The sequence below is a fragment of the Eptesicus fuscus genome, chromosome 10 (genome assembly GCF_027574615.1).
Source record: "Eptesicus fuscus isolate TK198812 chromosome 10, DD_ASM_mEF_20220401, whole genome shotgun sequence".
Taxonomy (NCBI): Eukaryota; Metazoa; Chordata; class Mammalia; order Chiroptera; family Vespertilionidae; genus Eptesicus; species Eptesicus fuscus.
The window spans coordinates 62,719,811-62,732,735 of NC_072482.1; the positions used below are offsets into that span (position 1 = coordinate 62,719,811).

At 49.0% G+C, this 12,925-nt stretch overlaps 1 protein-coding gene across 1 annotated transcript in view; it reads right to left on the reverse strand.

Moving 5' to 3' along the window:
- The window catches only part of LAMA4 (laminin subunit alpha 4), a 145,608-nt gene that overhangs the window by 71,885 nt on the left and 60,798 nt on the right, over positions 1 to 12,925 (reverse strand). The window contains exons 8-9 of the mRNA XM_008160047.3: positions 9,039 to 9,190; positions 7,139 to 7,249 (exon numbers count right to left, since the gene is read on the reverse strand). Of these exons, the coding sequence (XP_008158269.2) occupies positions 7,139 to 7,249; positions 9,039 to 9,190 (263 nt within the window). The remainder of the gene's footprint in view (positions 1 to 7,138; positions 7,250 to 9,038; positions 9,191 to 12,925) is intronic.

A 12,925-nucleotide genomic window follows, 5' to 3' on the forward strand; every position in this document is an offset into this window, starting at 1 on the left:
TGGTCGCACCCGGACCCAGGGACGCTTGGCCTCTCCCAGACCCAGGGTCACTTGGGCTCACCCGGGCCTAGGTGCACGAGGCCTCATCTGGATCCAGGGACACATGGTCTCACCCGGACCCAGGGACGCTTGGCCTCTCCCAGACCCAGGGCCACTTGGGCTCACCCGGGCCTAGGTGCACGAGGCCTCACCCGGATCCAGGGACACATGGTCTCACCCGGACACAGGGATGCTTGGCCTCTCCCAGACCCAGGGCCACTTGGGCTCACCCGGGCCTAGGTGCACGAGGCCTCACCCGGATCCAGGGACACATGGTCTCACCCGGACACAGGGACGCTTGGCCTCTCCTAGACCCAGGGCCACTTGGGCTCACCCGGGCCTAGGTGCACGAGGCCTCACCCGGATCCAGGGACGCATGGTCTCACCCGGACCCAGGGACACTTGGCCTCTCCCAGACCCAGGGCCACTTGGGCTCACCCGGGCCTAGGTGCACGAGGCCTCATCTGGATCCAGGGACGCATGGTCTCACCCGGACCCAGGGACGCTTGGCCTCTCCCAGACCCAGGGCCACTTGGGCTCACCCGGACCTAGGTGCACGAGGCCTCATCTGGATCCAGGGACACATGGTCGCACCCGGACCCAGGGACGCTTGGCCTCTCCCAGACCCAGGGCCAATTGGGCTCACCCGGGCCTAGGTGCACGAGGCCTCACCCGGATCCAGGGACACATGGTCTCACCCGGACACAGGGACTCTTGGCCTCTCCCAGACCCAGGGCCACTTGGGCTCACCCGGACCTAGGTGCACGAGGCCTCATCTGGATCCAGGGACACATGGTCGCACCCGGACCCAGGGACGCTTGGCCTCTCCCAGACCCAGGGCCACTTGGGCTCACCCGGACCTAGGTGCACGAGGCCTCATCTGGATCCAGGGACACATGGTCGCACCCGGACCCAGGGACGCTTGGCCTCTCCCAGACCCAGGGCCACTTGGGCTCACCCGGACCTAGGTGCACGAGGCCTCATCCGGATCCAGGGACACATGGTCGCACCCGGACCCAGGGACGCTTGGCCTCTCCCAGACCCAGGGTCACTTGGGCTCACCCGGGCCTAGGTGCACGAGGCCTCATCTGGATCCAGGGACACATGGTCTCACCCGGACCCAGGGACGCTTGGCCTCTCCCAGACCCAGGGCCACTTGGGCTCACCCGGGCCTAGGTGCACGAGGCCTCACCCGGATCCAGGGACACATGGTCTCACCCGGACACAGGGACGCTTGGCCTCTCCCAGACCCAGGGCCACTTGGGCTCACCCGGGCCTAGGTGCACGAGGCCTCACCCGGATCCAGGGACACATGGTCTCACCCGGACACAGGGACGCTTGGCCTCTCCTAGACCCAGGGCCACTTGGGCTCACCCGGGCCTAGGTGCACGAGGCCTCACCCGGATCCAGGGACGCATGGTCTCACCCGGACCCAGGGACACTTGGCCTCTCCCAGACCCAGGGCCACTTGGGCTCACCCGGGCCTAGGTGCACGAGGCCTCAACCGGATCCAGGGACGCATGGTCTCACCCCGACCCAGGGACGCTTGGCCTCTCCCAGACCCAGGGCCACTTGGGCTCACCCGGGCCTAGGTGCACGAGGCCTCATCTGGATCCAGGGACACATGGTCGCACCCGGACCCAGGGACGCTTGGCCTCTCCCAGACCCAGGGCCAATTGGGCTCACCCGGGCCTAGGTGCACGAGGCCTCACCCGGATCCAGGGACACATGGTCTCACCCGGACACAGGGACGCTTGGCCTCTCCCAGACCCAGGGCCACTTGGGCTCACCCGGGCCTAGGTGCACGAGGCCTCACCCGGATCCAGGGACACATGGTCTCACCCGGACCCAGGGACGCTTGGCCTCTCCCAGACCCAGGGCCACTTGGGCTCACCCGGACCTAGGTGCACGAGGCCTCATCTGGATCCAGGGACACATGGTCGCACCCGGACCCAGGGACGCTTGGCCTCTCCCAGACCCAGGGCCACTTGGGCTCACCCGGACCTAGGTGCACGAGGCCTCATCTGGATCCAGGGACACATGGTCGCACCCGGACCCAGGGACGCTTGGCCTCTCCCAGACCCAGGGCCACTTGGGCTCACCCGGACCTAGGTGCACGAGGCCTCATCCGGATCCAGGGACACATGGTCGCACCCGGACCCAGGGACGCTTGGCCTCTCCCAGACCCAGGGTCACCTGGGCTCACCCGGGCCAAGGTGCACGAGGCCTCATCTGGATCCAGGGACACATGGTCTCACCCGGACCCAGGGACGCTTGGCCTCTCCCAGACCCAGGGCCACTTGGGCTCACCCGGGCCTAGGTGCACGAGGCCTCACCCGGATCCAGGGACACATGGTCTCACCCGGACACAGGGACGCTTGGCCTCTCCCAGACCCAGGGCCACTTGGGCTCACCCGGGCCTAGGTGCACGAGGCCTCACCCGGATCCAGGGACACATGGTCTCACCCGGACACAGGGACGCTTGGCCTCTCCTAGACCCAGGGCCACTTGGGCTCACCCGGGCCTAGGTGCACGAGGCCTCACCCGGATCCAGGGACACATGGTCTCACCCGGACCCAGGGACACTTGGCCTCTCCCAGACCCAGGGCCACTTGGGCTCACCCGGGCCTAGGTGCACGAGGCCTCATCCGGATCCAGGGACGCATGGTCTCACCCGGACCCAGGGACGCTTGGCCTCTCCCAGACCCAGGGCCACTTGGGCTCACCCAGGCCTAGGTGCACGAGGCCTCACCCGGATCCAGGGACACATGGTCTCACCCGGACCCAGGGACGCTTGGCCTCTCCCAGACCCAGGGCCACTTGGGCTCACCCGGGCCTAGGTGCACGAGGCCTCATCCGGATCCAGGGACGCATGGTCTCACCCGGACCCAGGGACGCTTGGCCTCTCCCAGACCCAGGGCCACTTGGGCTCACCCGGGCCTAGGTGCACGAGGCCTCACCCGGATCCAGGGACACATGGTCTCACCTGGACCCAGGTACGCTTGGCCTCTCCCAGACCCAGGGCCACTTGGGCTCACCCGGGCCTAGGTTCACGAGGCCTCACCCGATCCAGGGACACATGGTCTCACCTGGACCCAGGGATGTTTGGCCTCTCCCAGACCCAGGGCCACTTGGGCTCACCCGGGCCTAGATGCGCGAGGCCTCACCTGGATCTATGGACCCCTGGCCTCACTCGGACCCAGGAGAGCGCGGCCTCCCCCAGACCCAGGGGCGCTTGGCACCTCCGCAAGAGTCCCGCCTCTCCCCGCAGGCATCTGGGTCTCCCACGGGTCCCCAGAAGCTGGATTTCAGTGTGATGGAGAGCTAATCTCCCCTAGGTTTGGAACAAAAGCCCCTTTCCCCCGCCACCAACCAGACCCACGCGCCTCCACACCTCATCCCCTCCGATTTCGCTGGTTTCCTCTTCCCTCTTAGCTATAAATCTACCATTCAGCCATCTCTCCTGTAGTTCTGGATGGCAGAGGCTCTGTCCTCCATTCGTGCCCCTGAAATTGCTGTGCGCGGTGGAGTTCGCAGTTCCTTTGTTTAACTTAGCCGCCTTCTTGATTCTCCTCTGTCAAAATGGCTTAAAGGGCTTGAATGTAAGATGAGAACTCCTAAGAATCCTCCAAATCGGTGTTGGCGGCCTCCGGGGCCTCGAGGATCTCACTGCGCAGTTCGGCCAGGTCGGTGGCGCGGATGCGCCCCTCCTGCAGAAAGATGGTCTCTTCCTTCACAGAGAGCCGCTGCGCCGAGTCCGCGGCCGCCGCCACAGCAGCTGCTGCGGCGCCCACGAGCCCATGGCCCCGGCTGCGGTGCTGACTGAGAGGAGCAGCCGCCCGGTCTGGGGAGACGCGAGCAGCAGTCGCCACCCTCACTAGTCCATGTTCCAGTTGTATTTCCGAAACTGCCATGTGAGGCAACACATCAGCCTTCACCTCCGCCGTCATCTTTTTCGAATTCCCCAATTTGTTCTTCTTAATCCCTTGAATTCAGTCAACTCTACTGAGGTCTAGTGGCGCCGGGAGGTGCACGGAGAGGGCGCCCGGGCCTCCGTCCGGTGTGCGGGGCGCGCGGCCCGCGGAACCAGGCACGCGGGGGCCTCGCGGCAGGGATGGGCGCTGGGCGGCCGCCGGGCTCCGGGCGCCGCTGCCGCCGCGGCGTCCCCAGTGCCCCGGGCCGGGCGGCCTGCGGGGGCGGCGCAGTTGCGAAACTGAGTGAGTATCTACAGTTAAGTCTTGATTGTTGTTGGTGTCACTAGGAGGAATTGTCCTCCAGGCCATTTGTCCATGAGGACCCTCTTTGTCTATATAGGAAGAGTTGCTGTGCAGGGGACATGAGGCTCCTGTGTCTGTGTCCCTCTGTATTCCTTGCAAACACCTCTGAGAGAAACGCGCCCTGGAGTTTCGCCCACTGCCTGGAACTGGGTTTCAATGTAGTTGGAACTGGGTCTCAGCACAGTCTGGCGCCTTTGTCTCCTTCCCAGCAGGGCCATTCAGTGGCGCAGGCAACAGTCCCTCCTCTGCGCGCCCTCCCGTGTGCGCCTCTGGAGCCGCCGCTCCTCTGTGCCTCTGCCCCACAGGCCAAATTCATTCCCCCAGCATGTGCCTGGCTTCCCAGGGTTTCGCCCGGAACTGGGGTTCAGTGCAGTCGGAACTGGGGTTCAGCACGGTCCGGAGCCCTTGTCTCCTTCCCGCTAGGGCAGTTCAGTGGCGCAGGCAACAGTCCGTCCTTTGCGCCCCTTCCTGCGCGTGCCTCTGGAGCTCTGCCTTCCGCCGCTCCTCTGTGCCTGCGCCCCACAGCCCAGATTCATTCCCCCAGCCTGCGCCTGGCTTCCCAGGGTTTCGCCCGGAACGGGGTTCAGTGCAGTCGGAGCCGGCGCTCAGCGCAATCCGGAGCCTTTATCTCCTTCCTGCCAGTGAACGCCGGCCAGGCCGTCAGCCGCCCCTTCCTCTCCGGCTCCATCCTCCCCGCAGGCGCGCGTGCTCGTGTCTCCGTCCGTTTCTCCATACCTCAGGCTTTTGCGGCTCCCCCGACTGTCCCCGTGGCCTTCTCCTTCTCCCCAGCTGTGGGCATTTCAGTCCGCCAGCTTTCCTGTGGTTCTGGACGATGACCGTTCTGACCTCTAGTTGTATTTTTGAAATTGTTGTGCCCGGCTGCGGGTTAGGTGTTTAACCTATGGCGCCATCTTGGTTTCTCCCAAACATTACTTTCTTGATAGAAATCTTTCTAAGACAAAGTTTTTCTTAAGTCCTTCTTAGAATAAACTATGGATTCTTCTAGACTAAGGGCTTGAGGATGCTTGAGAAGTCCTTACGACAAACTCCAGGCATTGATTTTGAAATGTTTAGCAGGTTCTTGTACCATCAGGACTGTTGTAGTCAGAAGGACATTATTTTCAGTTCCAGTAGCTTTTTCATCAACCTCCTGCTTTGGTGGTATTCTTGTTGTCTTGGAGCCTTTTCTACTGGGCTGTTATTCTCAAGCTTGCATTATTTCTCCCTATGAAAGCCTGCATTTGAAGTATATCCAAAGTAGAAAAGCTATACAACAAAATGATCTGTAACTCTGAGCTGTGGGAGGAATGAATCTTGGTGAAAACATGTCCTCAAGAATTGAGACATTTTTGGCAAGTTCCAACCATGATACAAATATGAAATCACAATGAATTTTTCGCAAAGATTTCTTTCTGGGTACCTCCTTTGAAACTTAAGAGATCTTACTGCTTTTCAAATGCTGGTAGTTGGATTAATATGCGGCATTGTATGGGAAACAAGGACAATTTTCATGTGCATTTCAAAGTAGTTGAATCTTCCAAGGGTCCAAGTAATTAACATTTTTAGAAGCTTAATCTCTTAAAAGTTTAAGAGCTCCAAGGTCAAAAGAGAGTATCAAAGTTATTTTAATCTTTATTTTTGTAGAAAGTGAGAATTGCTTTATGAAAAGCACTTCCACAGTTTATGTCAAATACCAGTATAGGAAAGCAAAAATTCCAGAGTACACTGGACAGCACTGGGGGAGCATAACAAGGGGGAAAAAAAGTGTTAAACATCTTAATATGTTAAATATGGCGCCTTGTGGCTTAGTTGTATTTTTTTTATTACTACAGAGGCTGGATATTTTTCCATTAGGCTGCTGGGGAGTGTATTTAATAGTCTCTCACACTGACTCTGCTCAAATTTCAATGCTTTTGTGGTTAATTTCTGAGAGCTTTTACAAGTCATATTTCCCTTAATATTTTTCTTAGTCTCATTGACTTTTTCATTTATTTAGTTGACTTACTGGGTATTTGAAATTTTATCTTGTCATATCTATTATATCTTTTTTTATTGTAATTCTTCATGCTGCATTTAAATGTATTGTCATTTTCTTTCAATTTCAAATAAATATTTAGTTCTGTTTTCTTGTGAATTTGAGATTTAAACTCAAGTCTTTAATCTGTCTGGGATTTTATTTTAGTACTAGAGGCCTGATGCACGAAATTCGTGCAAGAGTAGGCCTTCCTTCCCCCAGATGCCAGCACCAGCTTCCCTCTGGCACCTGGGACCAAGGCTTTCCCTTGCAGCCCCAGCTTTGTCAGGAAGGTCGTCCAGAAGGACATCTAGTCTAATTAGCATGTTATGCTTTTATTATTATAGATATGGTATAAGGTGAGATTTGAAAGTGATTTTTTTCCCTGCCAAAGTGCAAAATTGCTTTCTCAGCATCATTCCTCTTCTTTCTGTTTATTATTTAATGCATCCTTTAGCAGACATATAAATTTTATATTCTACATGGTAAAGCTTATTTCTGGATGCTCTATAGCTCTTAATCATAAAATGCTAAGGCAAACAGCTGAACAACTCTTCTAATTGAAATATATCAACCATATTAACCAACAGCAAATGTTAAAATAGTTCCTCATAAAGCACAGCTTTTCAAGGAAACCAGTCAAAATGGGAAGAAACAGTAGAGACCAAGTCTGCTCTTGGTTTATTGTAAGGTATTTGAGTCACTACATACTTTCTGAGCTGTGTTAAGCCTCAGTTGTTTGTGACTTGCCAGGCTCACACCAGCTAAGTCCTTTCTCTGAAGGTGGTTCCAGAACCTGAATACATACCCTTTCAGCTAATTCGTCCAGGTCAGACAGAAGGCTTTTCATTGTATTCTCAGCGTTGTTGATTTGTATCTTTCTTAGGATATACTGGTTTTCTCTTTCTGACAATTTTGTCTGTGGAAAAAAATGTTTTGAAAATAATCAGTAGATGTGCACACCAGGTTTGTAAAAATAAACACAAAACTCTTCCCATGTTAGAGGACTTGGAGTAGAATGTGAGTCTCTGTTTCCCAAATGGTGATGAGTCTGCAGGCTGTTGCAGGCTGGTAGAGAGGTTGGGGACTGCATGAGAGTTCTCAGGGCCCTATGGGCTGAAATTCTTCCAGCTCTGCTCACCAGGCAGACCCTGGGCTGTGCTGTGTTGGCCATGGGGAAAGGGTACCTTTTTCTAATTTGTACAAATGCACAATATAGACTGGTGGTGGCCTTGGGTGTCTGAGCTTTAAAATGTCAATTTTGGAAGGCTGTGGAAGGAATGATCAACCCATACAAATTAATGTAGGTGGAGTCTGGGAATTTCTTTTCCTTTTTTTCTTTTTAAGGAGAGCAATTCTCTTTATGTCAGACCATTTGCCCCTTTCTTTTTCATTTTTGAGGAGTTTAGTCCAAATGTAGCTTTACTCAGATTACTTTGGAGTAGGCTCCTCAAACTTGGCAATGTTCTGTCAGCTATAATTCTATTTATCTTGAAGTTGTGTTGTTGGGGAAAGAGGATTCAAGTGGTATCAAGAGGCCTGAATCTGGGTGACTCCCCTGAGAATTAGTGCCTTCATGCGTCCAAACAGATGAGTTTGGACAAGAAGGATTTCTAGGTTTGGAACAGAATGCTTACTAAGATTCCATCCAGCTCTACAATTTTGTCATTTTTTTGTTTTGTTTTGCATTTTGCATAATATGGACAGTTGCTGTGCATGTCATCTGCACATCCACAAGGTAATGAACACTTACTATGCTAGGTACTGTTTTAATACCCTACCCATATCAACTCACTGAATTCACTCAACAATCCATGAGATGGTTCAATAATTTCCCTCAATTCCAGATGAGAAAACTGAAGAATAAAGAGGTTACATAGCTAGTAAGTGTCAGAACCAGCATTTGAATGCAAACAATCAAAATTCAAAGTTTATGCTCTTAACTATTATACGAAATTGACTAACAAAGTTAAAAAAAAAGTACGCTGGTATTAATTCTATTGTCCTTTCAGTTAATTATTGTTTTTAAAAAATCCGTTGGTTGTGATAGAAGCCCATGATTTAGAGGGGGAAAATAAAACCACTTCTTACAGCTTAGATATACAAGCACAGTTCAACTGTTTCCTGCCTTTAACTCATTTATTAGAGATTAACCACAGGATCTATGAGGAGAAACAGCATGTGAGTATGTTGTGTGTTTGAGTGTGTGTGTGAATATGGGAAAATGGGGGGGATATGGGAAAATGAGGGGGACTATGACAGTGAGAAGGTAAGGTAAGGGTAGGAGATAGAGATAGAGATAAAAAAAATTGAGATAGAGAAACAGAGAGACAACAGAGAGAAATGTTTCTAGAGAAACTTCTCAGAAACATTGCACATTGAGCGTAAGGTAATGGTAAGTCTGTGGTAATCATTTGAATGACCAATGTACAGCTTCACCAAGGAAATAAGTGTTTCGCATCCCTCAATAGTTTTGTACATAGATATCAGTTTTTTAGTCATTTCATTTTCAGTATTAACCTCTTTGATAGATGGCTGCTCTTGGTTTAGGCTGAAGCTCATGCTTACAATGAACTTGTCATAATCTCCTAGGGCTAACAATCTGTAATATTGCCATGGGACTCAGATACCAAAACTGATAGGCGTTACTAGGAGTGACTCAGTGAAACCAGAATGAAAACACGCAGAAGGTAAACATTTCTGCATACTTTGAGGAGGTAGATGGTGGAGTTCATTTCATTCACGTGTCTATGGGCAGCGGCACCGGAGGACACACTCAACACACCGGATTTGCTTTCTTCAATGGAGAGCGCGGCTAAGCGAAGGTCATCAGTCAGATCCCAGATGCACTTATCACAGCCTAGAAGCAGAATGCGCATGTCATTTCTTCAAAATCAAAAGTCAGCTGGGAAGCATGCTGCTTTCAGTAGATCACAATATGGACTTCCTTAGTTAATTCTATTTCCATTTTTGTTTCATGAGGTGCTGGTCTGGGCCACAGAACTAGTCCTTATACTCAAAGTGGAGTAGAGTCCAAGATGAGCCAAACTACATCAAGCACTATCCCCACTTAACACCTAACAAAGAGCAAACAACACATGCAGCGGGGAAAGTAGGTTAACACGAATACTGAGTGTGAACTGAGACAGACAGAAAGCATGAAAGGGACAGCCTTCTGGGATGCCTCTCTTTATGTCAGGCTTTGGGCTGTTGCTTGGTGTTCACTGGTGAAGATGCTATTTGATAGGCACTCCTCCTTTCCTGTCATCTTTTTTCGTCTCAATTCAGATTCCAGCACTTCTTACTCCCTGGCCTCACCCCAAGGGTGACTCCCTCAGCACCTCCCCATGGCCTGACCTGTCTGGTGCAGTAGTTGCAATTTCTCATTGCTTCCCAAGTTTCACATGTGAGTTCTTCTGACCACTGTCATTACCCACCAGGATCCCAGGGCCCTCCTGGGGCACACTCACAGGTACACCCTTTGAAACTTTCCTGTTCTCTCTCAGATTGTACTTTCTTCTGGAGAACTGGTAAATGGAGACTGAAGTGTTAATAGTTGTTAGTATGTTAATTAAGTTTAACATGGTCTTACTCATATTGACTCTCAGAGGAACATCAGGCTGGGAAGGGGAAATGCTTACGGCCAGGCAGGTATCATGATGTCCTTAAAGTGACCTTGCTTTGGGGACCACCTGTTATCAGTGTGTAAACTTTACCCTGCTTGTGTCTCACATTCTGTGCCATCTTCTAAAATGTGATTCATTGGTAATATTAATCTCTTGTGTCCAGAGGACTCTGACGTCAAGATATTTTTGTTTGGGGGAGGGGATACCTAATGTTAAAAAATATATAGTCTTTAAATCACTCTACTTAAAGATAAATATTAGTTACTTTTTTAAATTAAATCTATTGGGGTGATATTGGTTCATAGGGTCATCTAGGTTTCAGGTGTACATTTCTGTGATGCATGATCTGTGTGTAGCATTGTGTGTCCACCACCCAAAGTCAAGTAATCTTTCGTCACCATATATTTGGCCCCCTTTACACTTTACTACACCCGCCCTCTTCCCTTCTGGTAAACCACCATGTTGTTGTCTGTGTCTATAAGTATCAGTTTTATATCCCACGTGAGTGAAATCATATGGTTCTTAGCTTTTTATGACTGACTTATTTTGCTTAGCATCATATTCTCAATATCCATCCATGTTGTTACAAATGGCAGTATTTCATCTTTTCTTATGGCTGAGTAGTATTCCATTGTATATATGTACCACATATTCTTTATCCAGTCCTCTATTGAAGGACACTTTGGTTGTCTCTATGTCTTGGTCACTGTGAATAATGCTGCAATGAGTATAGGGGTGCATATATCTTTGCGAATAAATGTGTGTGGTTTTTTTTGGTAAATATCTAGAAGATAGATTCCTGGGTCATATGGCAACTCTATTTTTTAATTTTTGAGGAACTGCCATACTGTTTTCCATTGTGGCTATAACAGTTTACATTCCTGCCAGCAGTGAATGAGAATTCCTTTTCTCTATAACCTCTCCAACACCTGTTACTGTATTAGCTGTCTTGTTGACAACAACCATTCTAACAGGTGTAAGGTGGTATCTCATTATACTTTTGATTTACATTTCCCTAAAAGTTAGTGGAGTTGCACATTTTTTTCATATATCTGTTGGCTATTTGTATGTCTTCTTGGGAAAGGTGTCTGTTCAGGCCCTCTGCCCATTTTTTTAATTGGATTGTTTGCTTGTTTGATGTTGAGTTGTATGAGTTTTTTATATATTTTGGATATTAACCCCTTGTCTGAATTGCTGTTTGCAAATATCATTTCCCATTCGGTTGGTTATCTTTTTATTTTGTTGTAGTTTTCTTTTGCTGTGCAGAAGCTTTTTAGTTTGATATAGTCCCATTCATTTATTTTTGCCTCTAATGTCCTTGATTTTGGGGGTTAAATTCATAAAATGTTTTTTATGACCAAGGTTCATAAGTTTAGTACCTATGTTTTCTTCTATGTACTTTATTGTCCCAAGCCCTTGGTACATTTTTATTTAATTTTTGTACAAGGGAACAAGCTATAATCTAGTTTCATTCTTTTGCATGTGGCTTTCCAATTTTCCCGGCACCATTTATTGAGGAGGCTTTCTTTTCTCCATTGTGCGTTTTTGGCTTCTTTGTCAAAATTTATTTGCCCATGTACCTGTGGTTTTATTTCTGGGCTTTCAATTCTGTTCCATTGGTCTGTATGTCTGTTCTTCTGCCAGTACCATGCTGTTTTGAGTATCTTAGCTCTGTAGTATAATTTCAAGTCAGGTAGTATGATACCTCCAACTTCTTTCTGTGGCTGTTCAGGGTATTTTGTGATTACATACAACTCGGATGACTTTTTGCTCTATTTATTAAAAAAATGACATTGGGATTTGGATGGTGATTGTATTAAATCTGTATATTGCTTTGGGCAATACGGCCATTTTAACTATGTTGATTCTTCCAATCCATGAACATGAACACGGAATATATTTCCATTCCATTTCATTGTGTTTTTTGCAATCCCTTTTAATAATGCTTTGTAGTTTTCAATATATAAGCTCTTCATCTCCTTTGTTAAGTTTATTCCTACGTATATTACTCCTTTGGTTGCAATTGCAAAAGGAGTTTCTTTTCATTTCTTTTTCTGAAGTTCCATTGTTAGTATATAGGAAAGCAATGGCTTTTTGTACATTGGTTTTGTATCCTGCAACTTCACTGTATTCATTTATTGTTTCTAATAGGTTTTTTTTTTTTTTTGGTGGAATCTTTAGATTTTTCTATATACAGAATCATGTCATCTGCAAAAAGTGACACTTTTATTTCTTCCTTCCTAATTTGGGTGTCTTTTATTTCTCTTGCCTGATTGCTCTGGCTAGGACTTCCAAAACTATGTTAAGTAAGAGTGGTGAGAGTGGGCATCCTTGTCTTGTTCCTGATTTTCACCATTGCGTATGATATTGGCTGAGGGTTTATCATAAATGGCGCTTGAAAAGTCATTAAGATTCATTCTGGAAATTTGTTTTGAAATGTTTCATCAGGTCCTTGCACCATCAGGATTGATCACTATTTGATTGATAGGAGTGACAGAAAAATCCAGGAAAGAGAGAGCAGCTCCTTTTCATAAGGCCTGCATATTTTATTTCTGGTGCCACTTCAGATTTGGAGTGATCTGGGGAAAAACACTGAAATCTCTTCGTATCTCAGTTTTCCCAGAGTTGTAAAGCATTGTCTGTATATCATATTATCTAGTGACCTGAAGAGAAAAGGGAGAAAAGGAGCTAAAATAAACCCAGTCTTTGGGAATTATGTTTCTGAATTTGCCTTTATCCACTAGGTAAGATGCTAAACTTAAAGACTTGGTAAGTTTTGTAGAGGTGTTTAAACGTAAATCACCTATTTGCAAATTAGAATCAAGTGGGCACCTGAATATTTTTTGTTTAGGGTACATTTGTTTGAGGCATAGACAGGATTAAAGCCAGGGGTGAAACTCAGGCAGTTTCTAGAGAGGGGTATTGCATAGCTCTCCTTAGTCCTCCACCTGCAGCACATTAGAGAAAGT